Source organism: Hylobates moloch, unplaced genomic scaffold (assembly GCF_009828535.3).
Source record: "Hylobates moloch isolate HMO894 unplaced genomic scaffold, HMol_V3 SCAFFOLD_14, whole genome shotgun sequence".
NCBI classification, from domain to species: domain Eukaryota; kingdom Metazoa; phylum Chordata; class Mammalia; order Primates; family Hylobatidae; genus Hylobates; species Hylobates moloch.
The window spans coordinates 31,608,551-31,632,764 of NW_026652289.1; the positions used below are offsets into that span (position 1 = coordinate 31,608,551).

At 48.2% G+C, this 24,214-nt stretch overlaps 1 protein-coding gene across 4 annotated transcripts in view; it reads left to right on the top strand.

Annotated features, from left to right (window-relative positions):
- Window positions 1-24,214, top strand: part of PCSK6 (proprotein convertase subtilisin/kexin type 6) — a 185,703-nt gene that overhangs the window by 104,856 nt on the left and 56,633 nt on the right. For 3 of the 4 annotated variants that reach the window (XM_032175060.2, XM_032175062.2, XM_032175063.2), the window contains exons 11-13: window positions 1,757-1,874; window positions 15,641-15,829; window positions 19,808-19,944. In XM_032175060.2, coding sequence (XP_032030951.1) covers window positions 1,757-1,874; window positions 15,641-15,829; window positions 19,808-19,944 — 444 coding nt within the window. Of the gene's footprint in view, window positions 1-1,756; window positions 1,875-15,640; window positions 15,830-19,807; window positions 19,945-21,083; window positions 21,223-24,214 lie in introns of those variants that run through there. The other variant, XM_058427450.1, reaches the window with a different exon arrangement.

Here is a 24,214-nt window from a genome sequence, read left to right on the forward strand (position 1 = left end):
CAGGAATTTGAGTCTAGCCTGGACAACACAGCAGGACTCCATCTCTTAAAAAAAAAAATTACTGCCCCACTACTTTTTTTTTGACATAAAGAAATGTATTTTAAAAGGAAACTGTACTACATCTAGTTAATCATAGGTTTGATATGTAGTTATGTATTTTTTCTAATGTGCATTAAAACAAATCCACAATTATTAAAATAAACGTTGTTTGTGTGCCACCTAACGGCAACTTGCATCCTTAGCCCTGAGTAGCGCTGTGATTTTGAAGCTTGCCTTCAGTTTCCTCATCTGTACAATGAGGACATTGAGATAGTTTTGTAAGTTACTTTCTAACTGTAAAACTTCTGTTGGCCAGTCCCTATGTCATAAAAGTAAAGCATAGGACAGTGGGGCCTCTACCCGTAGCCCAGCCTGGTACAGACCTAGGTACCATGAAATCAACCCATGGTCAGGGCTTCGTTAAGCTGGCTGCGGCCTTTGAAGCAGGTAATTTTAGGACAGTGCTACTGGCTTTGTTTGCCTGACTTCTTTTTTTTTTTTTTATTTTTGAGACAGAGTCTCGCCTTGTTGCCCAAGCTGGAGTGCAATGGCACGATCTCGGCTCACTGCAACCTTTGCCTCCCGTGTTCAAACGATTTTCCTTCCTTTTAAGTAATCCCTCCCGACTAGCTGGGATTACAGGTTCCTGCTACCATGCCCAGCTAATTTTTGTATTTTTAGTAGAGACGGGGTTTCACCATGTTGCCCAGGCTGGTCTCAAACTCCTGACCTCGTGATCCACCTGCCTTGGCCTCCCAAAGTGCTGGGATTACAGGTGTGAGCCACTGTGCCCGACCTGTTTGCCTAACTTCTTATCAGGTATACTGAAAAATATTTCATTTGGCCATAGTATTTATGTTAGGGAGGAATTTTTTTTTTAACCTTTTCTGAAGCTCAGGTCTAACTAATTTGACACTAAGTCTGATACTACTGTCTGTAAAATATAGGTCAAGCATAGTTACCCTAAGTGCCGAGGGACATTCCTTTTAATAAGGAGGCCATTGATTGGGCCTAGTTCATCTTTGTTTTGCAGGAATTTCCGTGATAGTGGTGTGCTGTAACAAGAGCCGACCTACATTTCAATTTTGGCCTAATAGGAGAATAGATTGTATGTAGTTCTTGACCTTGCCTCTTAAATTAAACTTCGAAAATCTCCTGCCCTGGCCAAATTAAGTACTGGACCGGGCCAGTTCCCAAGCCTGTCTCTGTGCTGTGCCGTGCTGCTTTCCCAGAATGCTCTGGGAACTCAGCAGGGAAAGAAATGGCAAAAAAGATGTGCACAGCCTTGTGTTACTGCATTTCAGGCATGTGGTAACTGTGTGAACCAAGAGGTCTCAGATTTTGTTTCTCTTGTCTGGTCTAAGACTCAGGGAGCATAGATGCTGACAAGCCCTTTCAATGTAAAGAAACCTGTCCTTGTCTCAAAAAAAGGAAGTCCTAGACCTTCTCAGCACTTCTACTCTGTACCAAAGCGGGACGTGTTTCCTCACCCACTCTCCTAAATTTAACAGAAGGAGTTGGGTTCAGAGAGAGAGAGAGGCAGCTGGGACCTTTGAGCAGCCCTCAGGGGGACCCGTCCTGCAGCCTGGGGCCCCCAGGAGACCTCGAGTCTTACGGTCCATCTGTCCTCCACGGGGCCCAGCAGATGCAGGAGCCAGCCTTGCCCCCTTCCTGGGAGAGGCAGGAGGGCCTGGCTCTGAAGGGTCTGTCTTTTCAGTTAGCCACTTCTATGGATTTGGTTTGGTGGACGCAGAAGCTCTCGTTGTGGAGGCAAAGAAGTGGACGGCAGTGCCATCGCAGCACATGTGTGTGGCTGCCTCGGACAAGAGACCCAGGTAAGGCTCTGCTGTGGCATCGGTGACTTCTCAGGCACGTGGGTTTGGAGCTGACGCTGTTGTATGGTGTGGCTGGGGGGAGTGTTCACACATGCATTCTGTGCACATGTGCGTGTGCTCGCTGCATGCCTGCACGTCTGCATTTTCCCTTGTGGATTGTACAGCTCGCTGCATGCCTGCACATGTCTGCATTTTCCCTTGTGGATTGTACAGCTCAGAAAGGAATCACTTCTTGAGCCACCACTGTTTTGAGGCCTCTTCCCCTTTTGTAGCAGATTGCTCCATGATAGGGGGTCAGTTCCTCAGCCTGAACCGCTCAGCCTAGTATTGGAAATTCTTACCCATGTTTAGCATATCAGACCGAGTCAGGAATCTGCTCCTCCCAGAAGGGTGAAATGAGGAGTAGCTGCAAGTGTCCTTTCTATCACCACCTGCTAGAGATTGGAGCTGTAGCCCCAGCCCAGCCTAACCAGCCCTGGGAGTCTGCAGTGTGAATCCACCAGGCCTGAGCAGGAGCGGCTGGGTCAGCCCATTCTCTGTTGCAGGCTGTGGGGGTTCTGCTTATTCCTCACAGTGCATAGCAGCTTTGTGTGGCTTTTATCTGGCCTTGTACAACCTTCTTAAGGCTTAAGCGCTGGGATTTTGTTAGCAAGGCTTGAGCAGAAGGGCCCTGGCGTCATCCCTCTCCCATGAGCAGGGCACACCCAGAATTGCTCTTTGGAGTAAGTTCTTCTAAATCTGTTATGTTTGTTCATTGATTGATTGATTGATTGATTGAGACCGAGTTTTGCTCTTGTTGCCCAGGCTGGAGTGCAGTGGCATGATCCTGGCTCACTGCAACCTCCGCCTCCTGTGTTCAAGCCATCCTCCTGCCTCAGCCTCCTGAGTAGCTGGGATTACAGGCACCCACCACCACGCCCAGCTAATTTTTTTGTATTTTTCGTAGAGATGAGGTTTCACCATGTTGGCCAGGCTGGTCTCAAACTCCTGACCTCAGGTGATCCACCCGCCTTGGCCTCCCAAAGTGCTGGGATTACAGACATGAGCCACCATGCCTGGCCAAAATTTTTATTTAAAAAAAAAAAAAAATCAGCCATAAAGTAAATCAGAAAGCAAGAACCCTAGCCCACTAGGAGAGGAAATCAGATTATTCCAATTCTGCCATCACAGCTGTTTTTAAGGAGAACGGTGTTCCTCTGGGCCCTGTATCTGATATAGAATGGAGTGCGTTTTTCCCATAACTACTTGTTCCCTTTGGAAAACGTGTGTTTGAAAAAGAAATGATGTGATGACTAAAAGTGATATATTGCTTTATCAACAAATACAGATCACTCTCTTTAGATGCCTCTTCCTTGAATATGCCTCTACTCTTATAATACACTCTTTTGCTGCAAATAGTTGAGAAAAATGTGTCTGGTGGAGGGCTTGCATATGGTAGGAATGCAGAGAGTATGTGTTGGCTGAGCAGCTGGATGAATAGCCACAGAAGGATCTTTTGAAAAATTACCTTTTTCTCCCGTGGCTAATTGCACACTGACCGCTGAGGGATCACTCCAGGCCCCCATGGGTTGGCCGGCCACCCGACAAGCCTCCGTCTTGACTTCTTAAGGCATCAGTTTCTCTGAGGAGCCTTAGACTGTCAAATTTGGAAAAAAGTGGGAGAGTCTCTGAGATGAAGGAGGTTTTGCCTTCTCTTTGTTTGCTGGAAAACGCCTGCAGCCTGGACCCTCACAGGCAGGTGAGGGAGGTGGGCTCCTGGGTCTGGTTCCTGACCCGGGGGCTGCCCTCTGCCCCAGCGCCTCCGCTGCTGTCCCCGTCAAGGCGGCTCCTGAATGAAGCCTTCTTCTCCTGCCAGAAATCATTTTAAGATGGTAGAGCGGTGCCTAGGTGGCGAGTGGTTGTTTTTATTTTTATTTTATTTTGTTTTTAAGTGAAAGCACACAGAGTCTAGACAGCACAGGTTGGGGGACCCGCCGTAACACACAGTGTAACATTGTTCCTGTCCTTTGAGGAAAGTCAGGACCCTCCAAACTCCGGGAGGAGAAGAATCAGACTTCTGTTTCTAAAGAAAAGGCATCTTTACCTTCAGCGGTTTCAGACTCTTTCTGGGATATTCAGCCAGCCTACCGTCTCACACCACTTGCTTATCAAACCACTTGCTTAACTCTGTAACATGGTTGTTGCAGAGGACATAAGGGCCTCCAGAGACAGTGGTGTTACCAAGCGGAGTTCATTGCCTCACGTGCACCTGTGGGTCTCCCCTCCTGGCAGGGAGCTCCAGCCAGCTCTGCCACTGAGCCTGCCTGCAGTCAGGGTCATATGCACCTGAGCAGCGAGTATCCCCACAGTTATGCGAGTTTTCCCCATCGGGGTTCCCAGCTGCTAGGATCACGTGGCGAAAATGAAAAGGAAGCGTTCCCACACAGCCATTTTCCCGTCTTCTTCTAACTGCCCCCTCTCCGTGCACATTTCTGGGTCCAGCTGTCTACTCTCTTGGCCTCATTCTGGTTTCCTCCTCTCATGGTGAAATCCTAGGACTTCCTGAATGTCCTGAACCTGCCCTCAGCTGCTTCCCATGGTGAAGAGCAGAGCAAGAGGGAAGACAGAGTGTGTGTATGGCTCTTTATACACCCATCTCGTGTGCATCCGTGTGCACTGCGTGGGATATGGTGACTGTCTTTTCTCTTGAACAGGAGAGGATGCTACCCTGGTGTGACCAAAGGTCAGACAACTGTGTTCACTGGATGTTAAGCACAGGAGCCCTCTAGATGGGTCATGTGTCCACACCTGTCAGTTCTACGGTAATGTCACACATGGTCCTGAGGGAGAGGGGCTGGGGTATTCATACGTCCACCCCTCTGGTCACGTGCAGGGGCAGGGAACCTCTGTCTACCCCCAGCCCTGGGCTGGGATATGGTCATGGTTCAGGGAGACTGTCCTTATGGCAACGACTGACAGGAAGAATCAAATGGGCCACCCCTTCTGCACGTCACTCCTGTGCACCCAGCCTGTGCTCCCAAACTAGCATTGCATCCAGTGCCCCCGAATGACTGCGCAGAGCTTGTGCCCCGTCACCCATGGTGTCCCGCTGCTGAGCTGCTGTCTCCAACGCTGCCCCAGTGGCTGGCATCACAGCCCCTGCCTGCCCAAGTCATGCTCAGGCCCAAAGGCGCAGAAAGGCCACCAGCACAGCACAGTGCAGGCTGCAGAGGAAGGAGCTGGGGCCATGACGCCAGACCCACCAGACACAGTCGTCTTCAGGAGGCAGCCCCGTCACTTGGAAAAAGGCCATCCATGGTGTGAAAAGGACTAGCCAAGAGGGGACCCCAAGTGATACGCTGGCATTTCTCATCTGGACACTGCACATTTGGGGACTGTGGGGTTTGAGCCTGTCTCTGTCTGGATCCACCTGAAAGATAAGAAGAAGTCCCTGGAAGGGTAGAGAAAATCAGGAGAGGGGACCTCAGGGCTGGGCCTGGTGAGAATCAAGGAGCCAGGCCCCCTGCTCCAAGGCACCACGGGATCGTGCTGGGCAGTCTCTTTACTGCCTGGTGTTTGCCCTGCCCTAGAACAGTCTGAGCCCCAGAACTGAGGTAGTGATGTCTGAGCCACCTTTCCAGGAGCCCACACGGCATAGGGCCCATCATAGGCAGCTTTCAGGAAATGCTAAATCTAAATGCAGAGGTGAGAGGAAATCACTTAAACTGAATGACAGCTACTGTTAGCAAAAGAGAGTGACTTGCTAGAGTCCTCCAGGATGGCACTGGATGAAAGTCTCTGTTGTGATTGTCAAACTGTAGACCAGAGGCACGCCGACCTACTCCTGGGTGCAAATGGTTTCCATCTGTTTAGAACCTTTGTCAATTAAACGAAGGTACATAGGATCATGACCAGTGGCATCTGCCTGTGCAAAATGATTTTAAAATCTGCGTGTATTAAATAGAAGGATAAAGTTGATATTTTTGCATCTTTTCTTCAAATGAAAAAGAAAATTAAGCTTAGTATTATTCCAACGAATGAAATAGAGGCCCAGCTGTTAAATATTCTATTTGACTCTTGATTTTTCTAGCCAGTACTTCTGTCGCTACTTTGAAAATCCAGGCTCCTGGGAAACAGTTTATGATATGCATGACTCCCACCTCAATGCTGGGAAGACCACAACCACAGGGTCTTTTAAACCAACACAAAGCAGTAACTTACCTGCACATCTTTAGTTCTTGCTGGTTTGGAAGGTTACTGTCCAGACACAGCTTACAGTTTAGCTTGGCCTGTCTTTTAATGAACTCTCTCACACACCCACACCCACACAAGATACATCAGACCCAAAAGCCAATGCTTTGATTATCAAGGATTATCTGTAGAGCAAATAATCTTTTTATAGATGTTCAGGAATTAACTCTGGATTATCCACATACCAACTACTTTTCTGGAATTTCGTGAGACTAGACTGCGTGTGGTGGTCATTTTAAAACAACTCTGTTTATAAAGACATATGGCTGTGAATGAGAGATTATGGACTGTGATTATAAAGGCCCTTCCTGTGTGCCAGGCATTGCTCTAAGCACTTTATAAACATGAAGTTGGAGTACTATCTTTATCCCCATTTTATAGAGGAAGAAACAGAGGCACAAAGGAGTTAGGAATTTGGGTCCGGAGGTGGGGTGCTGCGGGGCTGAACTGCTCCCACAGGCTGCTGGTCTCCAGAGTCCACCTTGCCCCTCTAGGTAGGAACTCAGGCAGTACTGAGACAAGTAGAGCAGCCTGCCCACCCATTAGAAGACCTCACCTCTTCGACCTCTGTGCCGGGAGCTAGCTGGGTGCACCACCTCCAGGGATGATAAAGTACCTGACCCTGGCTGCCCAGAGCTTCCTCCAGCCTTGGCCAGGTGCCAGTGCCTAAGAGCACAGCTGCTGGCGGCTCATCTGCGGCAGGTCAGCTGGGCAAGCAGGTGAGGCCAGGAGCCCAGCGGCCTGATGGAGTGCCTGTGCGGATCAGACACAGGTCAGCCCAGCTCCCTACTGTGCTCAAGCACACAGCCTGATTTGACATCTTTTTAGGAAGCCAAAAGCCCTTCCTTTCTTTGGGCTGTCTCAGAACTATGCAGATTTCTGCCACCCTCCCATCCCCTCCTCACCTTACCCAGCCTCTCCCTCCAGGGCATCTGACCTCTGTGTATACCTGGGTACCACAGGAGGCCCTTACTTCTGGTTTCTCCTCTTGGGCTATTGTTATATAGAGCATGCCTGGGTGTCCTCCGAAAATCTGTGGGGTGCTGTGCAGTCCCGCCCTGGGGGTAACCATACTGGGCCCACAACACTTTTCCTGCCTGCTGGTGCCCCTTGTAGCTGCGAGCAAACTTAACCAGCTGGCTATGTTCCTGCAGCCCTTTCCCTCCCTGGCTTAGTTTTGAAGCAAACTTGTTTTCCCCAAATTGTAAAGGCTACTTATTTCTAAAATTAGGATTTGAATTTGAATACAGTTGATTCTCCCTATTCATGGTGCTGTTCTACAAAGTCACCACGAACACTGAATTCGCAAATACTGAAGCATTATTCCTTGGAGAGATACAGGGTTAAGTTCCTGTGAGCCTCCGGTCACATTTGTGCCAGCCTGTCAGTACAGACCTTGTTTTATGTGTATGTGTTTAAAAGACAGCTTATTTAACATAGATTATTGATTCATTAACTTTAGACTCACAGCTGACAGCACTAGCGCTCGTTGCTGGAACAAAGCTTGTCTTACACATGTGTTTTCTCTTTAAGGCACATCTCAGCTTTCTCATGCTTAATGACACTAGACAGTGCTTCAGTACTGCACTTGGGGCCATTTCAAACAGTGAATTCACCAACAGAAAAACACAGAGCAAGGCATGGTGGTTTGCACCTGTAGTCCTAGCTGCTTGGGAGGCTGAGGTGGGAGGATCGCTTGAGCCCAGGAGTTCAAGGCTGCAGTGAACTAGGGTTGCACCACTGCACTCCAGCCTGAGTGACAGAGTGAGACCCTGTCTCTAAAAAACAAAAAACAGCATAAAAATGTGAAAAATGTGGCACTAAATACACTGTGAAACAGACACTTGCTTTTATTTGAGATGGAGTCTCACTCTGTTACCCAGGCTGGAGTGCAGTGGCACGATCTCAGCTCACTGCAACCTCCGCCTCCCAGGTTCAAGCAATGGTCTTGCCTCAGCCTCCTGAGTAGCTGCGATGATAGGCACACGCCACCACACCTGGCTAATTTTGTATTTTTAGTAGAGACGGGCTTTCACCATGTTGGCCAGGCTGGCCTCAAACTCCTGACCTCAAATGATCTGCCCACCTCAGCCTCTCAAAGTGCTGGGATTGCAGCAGTGAGCCACCACGCCTGGCCAGAAACGGACACTTATTTACGGCACGAGAGCTGCACCAACAGGCAGTGTTGCCTTGTTTGACCTCAGCTGGGAGTGTGCTCACTGGGGGACTCATTATGTTACCACTCTGTGCACATCTACACATGACACCAAAGTGCCACAAGTGTTAGTTTGGGGGATACAAATAAATGTCAGCCACTAGGTGAATGTGCAAATACAGCATATGTGAATAATGAGGATTGACTGTACATTTTATTTTCTCTTTTACTCCCCTTCAGGTTGAACCGTAGACTGTTAGAATTGGAAGTCATCTTTAAAGCAGCTAATTCAGTCCCCTCATTTAACATAGAAGAAAAAGTGTGCTGTAAATTTAAGCATTACATATTAAAGCACCTTATGACCCAATTAATTGTGGACAGCATTGTGTAAGTTAATGTACTGGATTAGCTTTTTTTTTTTTTTAGTTAAATTTTATTTCTCACCTAAGCGATGTGCTGTGGTTTGATCATCAAAAGTAGTTTTGGCCAGGTGCGGTGGTTCATGCCTGTGATCTCAACAGTTTCGGAGGCCGAGGCGGGTGGCTATTCTAAGATCAGGAGTTTGAGACCAGCCTGGCCAACATAGGGAAACCCCATCTCTACTAAAAATACAAGAATTGGCTGGGCGTGGTGGTACATGCCTGTAGTCCTAGCTGCTCAGGAGTCTGAGGCAGGAGAATTGCTTGAACCCGGGAGGCAGAGGTTACAGTAAGCTGAGATTGCGCCACTGCACTCCAGCCTGGGGACAAAGTGAGACTCCATCTAAAAAAAAAAAAACAAAAAAAGTAATTTCATGTGTGGAACATTCTCAGTCTGAACTCATATGAATAAGGACGCCCACAGATGAATGAAGCAGCTTACCTCAGAGCCTAAAGGCCATCTTGTGGAGAGCATGCATCCTGGAACACGGGTCTGAGAAGTGACCTAGAAGCCTCTTGCCACCTTCACACAGGCGCTCTGTGCCCTCCGACAGACCTGCTGGCTTTCCTATTGCTTAATTTAGCAAGTCTGTCCCAATTAACTCTTGCCACTCCACTCACTCCCGTTAGCGGGTCTGTGAAAGGGTTTCCTGGATGACCTTCTGCTGTAATGGGCCTCAGTTCTTTAGCCTCTCCTCCCCAAGCCAGGTGCCAGCACAGCAGCTGGCAGGCTGCTGCTGGCTCTTGATTCTGGAGGGTCTCTCAACATGGCCCTAGAATAGTCAGTCATGGGCCCAGTGAGAAACAAAGCAAGTGCTTTGTGCAAGGATCCGGGTTGGTCCAGGAAGTCAAGCTGGGGAGAGGGCTTCAAGGAGGGAGTGAGAAACGCTGACATGAAGTAGCTCCCAGGTAGAACAGGAAGAATGGAGAGCTGGAGGCAGAGGGTTTCAGCCTGTGGCCCGCCTTCCTGCTTCCCCTGGCACTCGGTTACTTGAAAATATTAATTTTTGCTATTAGATAGTATTATGCATTGGAAAAAAAGTAGGAGGAGGCCAACATATCTGTGGTCTGTGGTATGCAGTTCCTAGGAAGTCAGCAGGGTGGCTGCTGCTGATGGGCCTTCACCTCCTCAGGAGAAGGGCGTGGTTGGAGGGCATCCAGGATGAATGGAGAACATCTGAAGTACCAGAGTAACTAACGTTGAAATGTGGCTCCGTGGCACATGGCATTTGCTGTCATTAGAGATCTTTTCCAAGTCTGGCCATCTCCCTGGCTTCAACAACGCTCAGTCTCCAGGCAGGTCTGGCAGGATCATTTAACTCCCTGGAATCCTTTAGGGTCCTAGGAAGATGGCTTTATGTACACAGACCACAGTTTCAGAAGTTAATAGCAGAAGACACTTTTCAGTTATTTTGGGGACTTTAAGATCTTTCTAAATCAATTTTCATCATTAAAGTACAATGTCGCTGTATTCATGTGACAGTGATAATCTCTGATCATTGTTTAACTTAAAAAATAAATTACTTGGCAGTCGACTTGCATTTTCAGTGTTACCTTGGAAATAACTGTAGGTGGAGAACCACTTCTGTTTTTTTCATTGACTGTTCTACTTTCTGTCTTGGAGTTAATTTTTTAAAGTGATGACTTTTGATAGGTGGCTTCCTTATTTTCTTCCTGCAGCTTCTATTTGAAATACAGAAAAATTTGAGCACAACGATCATGAAACATTTTGAAGCCTCCTCTTTTGTTTCTCTTCTTAATAAAAGCACTCTGGCCCAGCGCGGTGGCTCACGCCTGTAATCCCAGCACTTTGGGAGGCTGAGGCGGGCGGATCACGAGGTCAGGAGATCAAGATCATCCTGGCTAACACGGTGAAACCCCGTCTCTACTAAAAAATACAAAAAATTAGCCAAGCATGGTGGCGGGCACATGTAGTCCCAGCTACTCAGGAGGCTGAGGCAGGAGAATGGTGTGAACCCGGGAGGCAGAGCTTGCAGTGAGCGGAGATCACGCCACTGCACTCCAGCCTGGGCAACAGAGCGAGACTCCGACTCAAAAAAATAAAATTAAAAAATAAAAATAAAAATAAAATAAAATAAAAGTACTCTAATTTGGGATGTTAGGTTAATGGTTTCAATAGCAACCACAGAAATAAAATGTGTGGGGAACTAACTGCGTGTCGGGAAGGTGGCAGCGTGCCCTCCTGTAGTAGCTGTCCTGGGCCCCCGCGCTGCCCCAGAACTCACAGGAATGAGGAGTCCTGGTGGCCTGTAACTGAGTGATTTAGCAGTTAAGAGATTTCACATAAAAACTAACTGTTACAGTCAGCCTTGTTCCAGGAGGCCGCTGGGCTCCTAGCCCCCAGGTGAAGGTAAGGGCTTGGCTTTGAAAACCAAACCAAGTGAGGTCATTAACTCCTGCAGGAACTGGGTGCTCCCGCCCCAGCCAGCCTCCCTGCAGGCAGCAGCAGCGGGGCTGGCGGAGGATCACACCTAACCCAGCCTTCTTTATGCAGTGGCTGGAGTCCCTTAGCAGGAATAAAAAAGTCAGATGCAAGAGACTTTCATACTCTGAAATCATTTTTTTTTCTACGTGTTCACTCTGTGGGTGGGGCTCAGAGTGGCAGGACAGGTGAGGGGTGGGGCTTGGTTGTCTTTCACTTGTAATTACCCTGCTTCTGTTCTCTCATCCCTGTGCCTTATCAATGGGATTAAAGCTTCTTCACAAGGATTCCAGGTCTATTTCTAGAGCAGATTGATCACTTCCCCTGCTGATGAGCAATTGGTTGGAGTGTGGGGACAGTGTCTTCAACTTGGTTAAGGCTTTTGTTTCTGTTTCCCCTTGATCTTGCTATTCAGCACTGGAAAAGGGTTGAAGTGTGAGAGTGTAGGGTTATTCCTGGTTCTTGGGGTTGACTGGGAGCTACATTTTGAAGCCCCGGGGGAGCACTGAGTATGTCTGCTGGCCTAGGTATTTCTCCACCTCCACACCTTGCTTCTCCCCAAAGCACCCACCTTGCATTCTTAGTGTGGGGTGAAGGTGGGGGATGGGGGACACTCACCTGGAGATACACATGGGCCCTGCAGGACCTGGAACTCTCCAGAGCCTTCTGTTGTGTTCCGCATCTACCTCAGCGGGGGCTGCTGACCAGTAAACACTGGCAGTAAAGCTTGGGAGAAGGCAATGAAGGAAGTCAGCATCCCTAAATCAATTTATGGTGCATGCAAAGCATGTTTTCCAATATTTACAGAGTCTCCGAGGGAATTACATCACTGTTTATAACTGTTTTGATTGTTTTTTATGACTCAGGCCCAGTAGAGCCAAGCAATGTAATTCCTGAGAGGCTCTGAGCAGAACGCCTCGTGCCTCCCGGGAGGAGAGTCCAGGCATGATGGGAAAAGCGCTCCCCGTAATAAGCGGAGCGCCAGTTGTGTGGTGGGGAATTATTAATGTGCTGCTGGGCGGCGGTGGGTCTGCACCAAAGAATGCCATATTTCTTCAGCTGCAGATCACTGCGGTGGGTGGGGGGCTGAGTTCCAGGAGGCGTGAACCCTAGTGGCCTGGAATCGGCAGGATGGTCCAGCCTGGACACAGGAGCAGCCTTGGGGTACAGATTTTGTACTGCTTGGTCTGGGGGGTATGTCAGAGAATTCTAGTAGAAAGGAGTCTTGAATGATTGAGGCTTTGTTTTTATCCTCAGACTCCATCCCATATGGTAAAGCTGCCCTGAGTTTGTAAAGGGAACCATTGTCCATTTCCATTACAGGGCAGGAAAGCGAGGGGACCCTGGCTTTCTGCAGGAGAGTTGGGAGCACACAAGCTTGGCACCCTCGACCGGCATGAGAGGGCAGACTCCAAACTCTGAGCTGTGTTCTTGACTGTGGGTCCACGCAAGCTTCCATTCGGGGCAGCGAGGCCTGGAGGCGGAGCCGTGGGCTCTGGGGCCCCAACTCCCAGCTCCTCCCCCCATTAGCTGCACCTTGGGTGCAGTCCTTAATTTCCCTCTGGATTAAATGGGTTAATCCTTGGAAATTCTCAGGCCTGTGCTTTATGCTCAGTGCACAGTCAGCTTGGGAAATGTTTGCTAATTGCTGTTATTTAGCATTGTGACTTCTATTTTCTTTTTTTTAAATTATTATTATTATACTTTAAGTTTTAGGGTACATGTGCACAATGTGCAGGTTTGTTACATATGTATCCATGTGCCGTGTTGGTTTGCTGCACCCATTAACTCGTCATTTAGCATTAGGTATATCTCCTAATGCTGTCCCTCCCCCCTCTCCCCACCCCACAACAGTCCCCGGAGTGTGATGTTCCCCTTCCTGTGTCCATGAGTTCTCATTGTTCAATTCCCACCTATGAGTGAGAACATGCAGTGTTTGGTTTTTTGTCCTTGCGATAGTTTACTGAGAATGATGATTTCCAGTTTCATCCATGTCCCTACAAAGGACATGAACTCATCCTTTTTTAGGGCTGCATAGTATTCCATGGTGTATACGTGCCACATTTTCTTAATCCAGTCTATCGTTGTTGGACATTTGGGTTGGTTCCAAGTCTTTGCTATTGTGAATAGTGCCGCAGTAAACATACGTGCGCGTGTGTCTTTATAGCAGCATGATTTATAGTCCTTTGGGTATATACCCAGTAATGGGATGGCTGGGTCAAATGGTATTTCTAGTTCCAGATCCCGGAGGAATCGCCACACTGACTTCCACAATGGTTGAACTAGTTTACAGTCCCACCAACAGTGTAAAAGTGCTCCTATTTCTCCACATCCTCTCCAGCACCTGTTGTTTCCTGACTTTTTAATGATGGCCATTCTAACTGGTGTGAGATGGTATCTCATTGTGGTTTTGATTTGCATTTCTCTGATGGCCAGTGATGATGAGCATTTTTTCATGTGTTTTTTGGCTGCATAAATGTCTTCTTTTGAGAAGTGTCTGTTCATGTCCTTCACCTACTTTTTAATGGGGTTTTTTTTTTTTTCTTGTAAATTTGTTTGAGTTCATTGTAGATTCTGGATATTAGCCCTTTGTCAGATGAGCAGGTTGCGAAAATTTTCTCCCATTTTGTAGGTTGTCTGTTCACTCTGATGGTAGTTTCTTTTGCTATGCAGAAGCTCTTTAGTTAATTAGATCCCATTTGTCAATTTTGGCTTTTGTTACCATTGCTTTTGGTGTTTTAGACATGAAGTCCTTGCCCACGCCTATGTCCTGAATGGTATTGCCTAGGTTTTCTTCTAGGGTTTTTATGGTTTTAGGTCTAACATGTAAGTCTTTAATCCAGCTTGAATTAATTTTTGTATAAGGTGTAAGGAAGGGATCCAGTTTCAGCTTTCTACATATGGCTAGCCAGTTTTCCCAGCACCATTTATTAAATAGGGAATCCTTTTCCCATTGCTTGTTTTTGTCAGGTTTGTCAAAGATCAGATAGTTGTAGATACGCGGCGTTATTTCTGAGGGCTCTGTTCTGTTCCATTGATCTATGTCTCTGTTGTGGTACCAGTACCATGCTGTTTTGGTTACTGTAGACTTGTAGTGTAGTTTGAAGTCAGGTAGCATGATGCTTCCAGCTTTGTTCTTCTGGCTTAGGATTGACTTGGGAATGCGGGCTCTTTTTTGGTTCCATATGAACTTTAAAGTAGTTTTTTCCAATTCTGTGAAGAAAGTCATTGGTAGCTTGATGGGGATGGCACTGAATCTATAAATTACCTTGGGCAGTGTGGCCATTTTCATGATATTGATTCTTCCAACCCATGAGCATGGAATGTTCTTCCATTTGTTTGTATCCTCTTTTATTTCATTGAGCAGTGGTTTGTAGTTCTCCTTGAAGAGGTCCTTCACATCCCTCTTAAGTTGGATTCCTAGGTATTTTATTCTCTTTGAAGCAATTGTGAATGGGAGTTCACTCATTATTTGGCTCTCTGACTTCTATTTTCAATGCTAGTCTTTGAAACAAAGTAGTGGGATTTTTTATTTGTTTGTTTGTTAAAACATTTAATTATTTTTATATATTTAGGGGGTCCAAGGACAGATTTCTTATATGCACATATTGCAGTGTGGTGAGGTCTGGCCTTTTAGTGTACCTGTCACCATAGAGGTCGTACTAGGGTAACTGAGAAATGAGCTGGCCAAATGCCACTGAAGAGAAGCCGCCTTCTGGTCACCAAAGGGAGCCCATCCCTGGGGACATTCACCCGAGTCTGCCCAAGAACCCATCTTTTATTTTATTTTATTTTATTTCATTTCATTTCATTTCATTTTATTCATTTTATTTCTGAGATGGAGTCTTTCTCTGTCTCCCAGGCTGGAGTGCAGTGGTACGATCTCGGCTCACTGCAACCTCTGCCTCCTGGGTTCAAGCGATTCTCCTGCCTCAGCCTCCCAAGTAGCTGGGATTACGGACACCCGCCACCATACCCAGCTAATTTTTGTATTTTTAGTAGACAGGGTTTCACCATATTGGCCAGGCTGGTCTCAAACTCCTGACCTTGTGATCTGCCCTCCCCCTCCCCCAACTTTGTATAAGACAGAGTAATTGACTCAGCAGCAATGCAAGGCAGACAGGGCCATTGTCCAGAGGAATGGGGCCTGTGCTGTGCACCCCACAGCACTGCCCAGCAGCCTGGTCTCTCCACAGTAGGCAAGCTGGAGTGGTGGCAGCAGGCGGTGCCTCGGCCTCCCAAAGAGCTGGGATCAAAGGCATGAGCCACAGTGCCCAGCCGAACCCGTCTTTTAAATCTCTGTGAGCAAATTCCAGAGGCATAAACGTCTTCAGGACAGGTGATAAAATTCACAGTGGAGCATCCAAGTGAGGCATTCAGAGGCTGCTGCGGCTCCCTGGGGCCCCCAGGGCCCTGAGGCTGCAGTGGGGACACAGTGGATGGGCGCTGGAGCTCCTGGCTGTGTGGGTGAGACTTCGTGATTCCGGTGCCAAGTGCTGAGCCCTCCCTCCTCCCCCAGGAGCATCCCTTTAGTGCAGGTGCTGCGGACTACCGCCCTGACCAGCGCCTGCGCGGAGCACTCGGACCAGCGGGTGGTCTACTTGGAGCACGTGGTGGTTCGCATCTCCATCTCGCACCCACGCCGAGGAGACCTCCAGATCTACCTGATTTCTCCCTCGGGAACCAAGTCTCAACTTTTGGCAAAGAGGTAAGGCGAGGCAGGCGTGGGGATGGAGGCTGGGGCTCACTGAGATTGACACTGCACAAGAGCTTCTGTCCAGTCTTGGGCCCACAGTGTCCCCGCAAGGCCCTCTGGCATGTGGGGGCTCCAACCGGTTCTGCTGGCGGCTTCCTTTCTCTTGGAGACCCTTGCATGTAGGCCCCAAAAACCTTAAAAGTTACTCCCTGAAACCTTGCCTTCCAAAAGGTCCTGGAAAACTTCCCTTTTCAGAAAGAAGTGACAAAAGAGTTGTTGTTTCGTTTTGTTTGTTGTTTAGCGGAGGGATTTGTGGAATTCTGGCTATGCCTTCATTGCTTAGAAGTGCATTGAAGGTCATTTTTATCCTATTCAGTTGGCCTCTGAATCGAGCATGTGTACCACAGGGAGCATTGTTTATCCCCCCGCCAGCTCTCCCTCCCAGCTGTGGGCTGCCCTGCAGAACCTGCACCAGCAGGGGCCTGTCCCGGGAAGACAGACAGGCTTGGGTGGTTGCCGGGGAAGGTGCTCCCAGGCTGCTCTCTGCCAGCTTCTCTTGCACTCAGGGACTAGGAATTCCAAAGCTTTGTACGTGGTTTTTGGGAGGCTATGGAGTCATTTCTTTGACAAACTTAGAAACAAGGGGAAATACATTGATGCAAATATATGACTTACAGGTAATTAGAATGAAGGTGTTTATAGGAACTTAAGAGGGGCCAGGGTATTCTGGTACCTTTCTGTCTCTTTCTAGCTAAGAGGTAGAGAGAGAAAAGAGATTTCATGGACAAATCAGCATTTCCAGCTTCTCTCAAAAACCGCAACTGGCACTGTGCCCGCATGGCCTGCAGGAAGCCCCCAGGACCAGGCCTGCTCTGTCTACTGGGTGGGCCCCCCGTGCCCACGTGCCCACTCTGGGCCCACTTGACTCCTTTGGTGACCTGCCTGAGGCTGTGGCCCTTGTGTGGGCTATAGGGAGCTGTAGAGATTCAGAAACGGGCTAGCGAAGGCTCTCAGATGGAACCAGGCAGAAGTTGGGGGTTGCCCTTTGCTTAATCCTTCCCCTCCCCCCCACTTTGTAGGAGACAGGGTAATTGACTCAGCAGCAATGCAAGGCAGACCGGGCCATTGTCCAGAGGACTGACAGCGCTGCCCAGCAGCCTGGTCTCTCCACAGCAGGCAAGCTGGAGCGGTGGCAGCAGGCGATGGGCCTGGCACCAGCTTTGTCCCCAGTGCACTGGAATCAACCCTGAGGCAGACCCTGGCACCAAGCTCAGCCCATCCCACATTCTACTTTCATAGCACAAGCGCCACAGGGCATCTCTCCCTCCTGCAGGGAGGCCCGGCCGTGCTGTGCCTCTGCCTTGGGAAGCCACACGGGCATTGAGCAGTTCTGGTGTCAGCGGGCAAGCTGCAGCTTTTGATGCCATGTTGCTCCCCTTGGTGTTTTTTATTTTATTTTTTTAACTCTTAAAGATTTTAAAAGTCCTCATTTCTGGCATCTCTTGGAAAGTTGGAAGCTGTCTGACACCAGGCCCGTGTTCCTGCCTGCACTGGGCTGGAGCTGAGCAGGTGGGTGAGTGTGTGTCCATGTGCTCCGTGTTTTCTGTGCTGGCAGCCCTGAGGCCAGCAGCAGACTCTCCATTCACTCCAGCTGCACACCTAGTGGCACCCAGGTTTGTGACGCCTGACTCAGAGCCAGAGCTGGGTGCAGGCCCAGGTGATGCCCAGGTTGACCGAGAGCCTGTGGGGAGGCTTAGAGGCTGGGGCAGCAGGTAGCAGGCAGGCGGGTGGCAGTGACCCTGGAGAGTCGGCCCACACCCTGCTCTTCCACTCCTGGCTGGGCTCCCAGGAGCCAGTCACTTTGCCTCTCTTTATCCCTCGTCTCTGAAAATGTCACTTCACTTCTCTGTAAACATTAGGACTGTTACAAGACTTGAGTGTGATAATATATGTAGATAAAAATGTTTGGCATCACCCCTGGTGCAGGGGCCTGGTTGCCCTACATGTCCTGCTTGCCTCCGGCTGCCTGACTCACAAGAACCTTCCGGTGCCCCAGCCTCCCCTCTCCCACTCCCCTAGGGCCCTGTTTCCCTTCCCTGGAAACGTTCCCCCTCCTGCTTCTGCCCAGTGCTGCGCCCTTGGGATAATAGAGCGCAGGTCCTGCCAGGGCTATTGGGAGCCACCCCTTGGCTAGGTAGTGCTGTCCTTGTGCCATCAAGCGTTTTAAAAAACTACCCTAGCCCAGGAAGGGTGGCTCACACCTGTAATCCCAGCACTTTGACAGGCCAAGGTGGGTGGATTACCTGAGGTCAGGAGTTCGAGACCAGCCTGGCCAACATGGCGAAACCTTGTCTCTACTAAAAGTACAAAAATTAGCTGGGCATGGTGGCACGCACCTGTGATCCCAGCTACTTGGGAGGCTGAGGCAAGAGAATCACTTGAACCCAGGAGGCCGAGGTTGCAGTGAGCTGAGGTCACGCCTCTGCACTCCAGCCTGGGTGACAGAGAAAGAGTCTGTCTCAAAAACAAAAAATAAAAAAAAAACTACCCTGAGGCTACTCCAGCTGTCATCTGAGTCTTGGGACTTTGGTTTTTTTCCAAGGCAGATTTTGTGATTATATCAAGAATTTGTGTTTTAGGATCAATGACCTCCTATCCTACTGCACATCTTACTTAATTTGGCAGCTTTATCAGGTTGCCAGTTTCTTCACTAAGAAGCCATTGATGTGCCCCAGCACCTCAGCCCTTAAAAGACAGTTTGTCCTTGTTCTGTCCCCAGTATGTTGGGTTCAGCTTGGCATCGAGTGTGAAAATCAGCCTTGACCTTTGCCATTTCTTAGAAGAAAGCACAGGATGCCTCCCCCTCACTCTTCTCCATTGCAAAGAATGTTCCCTAGATAAACATTTTCCTACACTGAGTGTTCAGAACCCCCAGATTGGAAATTGAATCTTACATCATTCAAAACTTACGTATTCCAATTTCTGATGAACAATAAAGATCCCTATGTTAAAAAAAAGTTTATTCCAAAATCGAGATAGAAAAATTAGACTATGAAGAAAGAATAAGAGGAAAAAACCTAGAACTGATTCTAATATGGAAAGAGTCACTTCTGAGGATGTCACTGGGTGCAGGAAAAGGTTGGATGTTGATTAGTTGCTTCCTGTTTCTGCTTGAACCAAGTGTGAGGCAGAAGGCCCAGGGGCTCGAGGGTACAGTTGGGAAAGGCCTTCGAGTTGGGAAGGGCAAAGGGAGGCTCATCAGGACTTGCAAGGAGGGTACTGCTGGGGGTACGGGAGCCGTCTCCTCCCCCCGGCTCTCCACGGGTCCCTCCCATTCCCTCTGGAAAGCAACCAACCCTGCCATCATCATCTCCCCCAAATGCCCCTGTTGAGACTGGATCAGCCCTGGAGGTGAAGGGACAGAACTTTCCCCACAAGCTTGAGTAGCTGCTCCTCTTTCCTTCTTTGTGTCTCCCAGAGAACAGTGCACACAGCTGGCTGAAAGTCAAACGTGGAAGTTTCATTCTTCCACAAACAAGCACTTTCAAAAGGCGTCCTTATGAGCACTCTCTGGGCTTCAGTGAAGGTACCCCGGGGGGCCCCCGCCCCGTCTGCTTTTGTGCATCCAGGCACTGGAGTTATGGGCTCTGTAAGATTGTTCCTGGACAGGAAGGAGCCAACCACTTTCTGCAGGAAACTGTCAGGACTGGGGGCATTTGTTGGTGTCCTTGTAAACATCTTTCACTGGGTGATATGAAACCTGCCTACCTGCCTACCTCTCAGAATGTGAAGGAGGTGATGGAGGAGATAGTCTGTGTAAGAGCTTAAAGACAGTCACATTTCGCTGTGCCCTTTGCCCTCGGGTTGGCTGGGGCCAGACCCCTGCTACCCTGGGGGTACAGTCCAGCCAGATCATACGGTCCCCTGAGAGCCCTCCTTGTGCCAGTCCCTCCGCACCTTCATTTTCTGACACCACATCTCTGATTGCAGATTGCTGGATCTTTCCAATGAAGGGTTTACAAACTGGGAATTCATGACTGTCCACTGTTGGGGAGAAAAGGCTGAAGGGCAGTGGACCTTGGAAATCCAAGACCTGCCATCCCAGGTCCGCAACCCGGAGAAGCAAGGTCAGTGGCTCTTGGGACTCTCATGACAGCTTTTGTATCTCAACCCTCTTTTTACCTCTGAGCCTTATTTAACCATGGAGTCTCTGATAATTCTTTGTTTTGTTTTGTAGAGGTAGAATTCCCATAACAGAAAATTCACCATTTTAATTAAGTGTACAGCTCAGTGGCTTTTAGTACGTTCACAATGTTGTGTAACCGTCACCACTATCTAATTCCGGAATGTTTTCATCCCCACAAAAAGAAACCCCATACCCATGAAGCAGCCGCTCCCCATTCCCTCCTCCCCTCCCAGCTCCTGGCAACCTCTAATCCACTTACCGTTTCTTTGGATTTGCCTCTCCTGGACATTTCATATGAATGAAATAATACAACACCTGGCCTTTTGTGTCTGGCTTCTTTCAGTTAGCATGATGTTTTCAGAGTTTTTCCATATTGTAGTATGCATCGAAACTTCATTACTTTTATGGCTGAACAATATTCCATTGTACGGATTGATCACATTTTGTTTATTCACCTGTGATGGACATTTGGGTTGTTTCTACCTTTTAGCTGTTACAAATAGTACGGCTGTGAGGATTCACGTACAAGTTTTTATGTGGACCTATGTTTTTGTTTCTCGTGGGTGTATACCTAAGTCTGGAATTGTCAGGTCGTATGGTAACTCCATGTTGAACGTCTTGAGGAACAGCCAAACTGTCTTCCACACTGGCTGCATCCTTTCACATTCCTGCCAGCGCGTATGAGAGGTCCACCTCCTTCACATTCTCGTTAGCACTTAATAGTCTCTGTTTTTTTTAAAATTACAAGCGTTCTAGTAGGTGTGAAGTGGTATCTGTGGTTCATCAATTGCATGATGGTGCACCTTGATGCATAAAAGTTTTTAATTCTGATGAAATTCAATTTAATTTTTTTTCTGTTGCTTGTGCTCTTGGTGTCATACTTGAGAAACCATTGCCTAACCCAAGGTCACAGAGATTTACTCCTGTATTTCCTTTTAAGAGTGTTATAGCTCTTACATGTAGGTCTTTGATCCATTTTGAATTATTTTTTGTATATGGTGTGAAGTAGGGGTCCAAACTCATTCTTTTGTACCCTCTTGTTCCAGCACCACTTGTTGAAAAATACACTCTTTACCCGTTGGGTGATCTTGAGACTCCTGTTGCAAATCAACAGACCACAGAAGAGAGGTTCATTTCCGCACTCTCGATTCTGTTCCATTGGTCTATATATCTATCCTGGGGTCAGTACCACATTGTTTTGATCACTGTAGATTTGTAGTAAGTTTTGAAATCAGAAAGTGCGAGTCCTCCAACTTGGTGGTTCCTTCTCAAGATTGTTTTGGCTTTTTCGAGTCCCATGTAATTCCATATGAATTTTAAGATAAGCTTGTACATTTCTTTTTAAAAGGTAGTCGGAATTTTGATAGAGATTGGATATGTAGATCGTTTCGGGGAATATTTCCACATTAACAATATTAAGTCTTCCAGTCCATAAACATGGGATATTTTTCTGTTTATTTAGCTCTTCTTTAATTTTGTTTAGCAGTGTTTTTTGTAGTGTTGAGTATATAAATCTTTCACCTCCTTGGTGAAAGTTGTTCCTAAGTATTTTATTATTTTTATGCTATTGCAAATGGAATGGTTTTCTTAATTTTTCTTTTGGATTGTTTATTTCTCTGGTAATTCTTGTACCCTTTTTAATCCCTTTTACTTAATGATCAATCATTTATTTAACCAATCTTTATTAAGTACCAAACTCTGATCTAGGTAATGGGGTTACAACCAGGAAAGAAAACTGGAATAATCAGCACATCTTATTTTGTAGTTACCCACAAAGGTCTGTAAACGCTGTCTTTGTTCTCTGGGTTGAATGCATAGTAACGTTTACAGAATGTGCTGGGATCTTGCTTTTCTCTGGACGAGTTTCCTCAAGGTGCTTTCACTGTTCTGTCATTCCTTGTGCCGTTTTCTATGAGGATGCAGTCTGCTTCTTGGTCACCCTAGGAGTGCATGAGAACCTTCCCCTGCCCTGGTTCTTTTCCAGTTCTCCATAAACAATCCAAAAGCAAAATTAAGAAAACCATTCCATTTGGAATAGCACAGATTTAGGAGAAAAGAAGAGTGTTGACTTGCCTTACGCAGAAAATTGACTTTAAGTCATCAAGTCATCTACAGGGATCTGGGACCTCCCCCAGTTGTATTCTTTCTGGTTTTAAAATAGTAAATAACTATTTTAAGAAAGTGTTGGCTGGGCGCAGTGGCTCACACCTGTAATCCCAGCACTTTGGGAGGCCAAGGCAGGTGGATCACGAGGTCAGGAGATCGAGACCATCCTGGCTAACATGGTGAAACCCCATCTCTATTAAAAATCCTCCCCCAAAAAAATTAGCCAGGCATGGTGGCAGGCACCTGTAGTCCCAGCTCTTAGGGAGCCTGAGGCAGGAGAATGGCTTGAACCCGGGAGGCGGAGCTTACAATGAGCCGAGATCACACCACTGCACTTCAGCCTGAGTGACAGAGTGAGACTCTGTCTCAAAAAAAAAAAAAAAAAAAAAGTGTTATTACAAATCCTAAAAATACAAAAATGTAAAATTTTAAATGACCTGAAATTTACGCATTTTAAAAGTGGAAGCTCCTAAATTCTTTCTTTTAAAAGCCCCAAAGTGTATTGGCCTAGTATTAAAAGTCGAGGTCGACGACTCATGCCAGCTGCATCCTCAAGCATTCACTGCTTCGTGGGCACAAGGCAGAGTTCTCATGCCAGCCTGCATGGCCTGCTTGCCTGGGAGGCTGGTGCTGTATGCAGGAGAGCACGTGGAGGCTGGGGCTACTGCTCTTGTGTGCTTATGACAAAGCCCTGGGAACCAGGCACACCATTCACCACTCTAGACCTGTGATCTTTACTCTGTATCATGAGCCGAATACAATGTGCCCTACCCATGTCCCAGGGCAGCTTCAAGGGGACAGTCAATCCCCCATGAAACTGTGCTACTGCAGGCAGCCTTTCTCATGCATCTCATACATTCTTCTCTTTCCCCTTCCTGTTAGGCCAACATGCATGCACTGGTGCCTCTCCCCTGAGTCCACATCCCCTCCAGCCACCACCCACTTCTCTGCTCCCCTTTTTGGCAAAGCTGGCAGAACAAGCTGCCTGCTATGGCCGTCACCGCTCACTCCCAGCCCACTCCCATCCACTGCACAAAAAACCGGGGCTTGTCAGGGTCGCCCACCGTTTTCACACTGTCCAAGACTATGGTCCCATCTCTGTCCTCCCCAGGTTGTTAAAGCCAGGGTCTATGGTTCTAACAAACTAAGCACCCTCTCTGGGGACCACAGGGTGCAGTGGTTAAGACTGTGGGCTCAGGAGCCCTTCTCCCTGGGGGTAGATGCTGGCTCTAACTCTTACAAATACCTGTGACCTTGGCAAGTCACTTAGCCTTTCGAGGCCTTGGTCTTCTTATCTAGAAAATGCGGATAGTACACAAGTTACTGGGTTACGATGGAATGAAATCAGGTAAGACAGGCTGGATAGTACCCAAGTTACTGGGTTACAATGGAATGAAATCAGGTAAGACAGGCTGGGTAGTGCCCAAGTTACTGGGTTGCAGTGGGATGAAACCAGGTAAGACAGGCTGGATACCGAGAGCAGGGCCTGGCACACAGCGATGTTGGCAGCTCACCCACTCTGGAAGCGCCCTCTTGCACAGCTGCAGTGATGCCACACCTGGGGGGCCCTCTCCACCTCACAGGCTGCCCCTCATGCATCTCATTGGCTGATCCTCTCGCACGCACCCCCGCACGTGCCCCTGGGTCCTCTGCTCTTTGTTCCCATCCAGGGATCTCATCCAGCCCCGTGACACTGAGCACCTTGTACCTGCTGGTGGTGCCCAAAGCTGCCTCTCCCTGCCCGCGTGCACCCAGACCTGCTCTGCAGCAGCCTCCTGCTTCTGGACATGGGTCTAACTGGCTCTGAGCTTGTGCACCTTTAGACAGAACTCCCAAACTGCCTCTTTCCTGCTTTCCACATTAAAGTAAATAGCTTTGAGCCGGGCGTGGTGGCTCATGCCGGTAATTCCAGCACTTTGGGAGGCCGAGGCAGGTGGATGACAAGGTCAGGAGATCGAGACCATCCTGGCTAACACGGTGAAACCCCATCTCTACTAAAAATACAAAAAGTTAGCCAGGCGTGGTGGCGGGTGCCTGTAGTCCCAGCTACTCGGGAGGCTGAGGGAGGAGAATGGCGTGAACCTGGAAGGTGGAGCTTGCGGTGA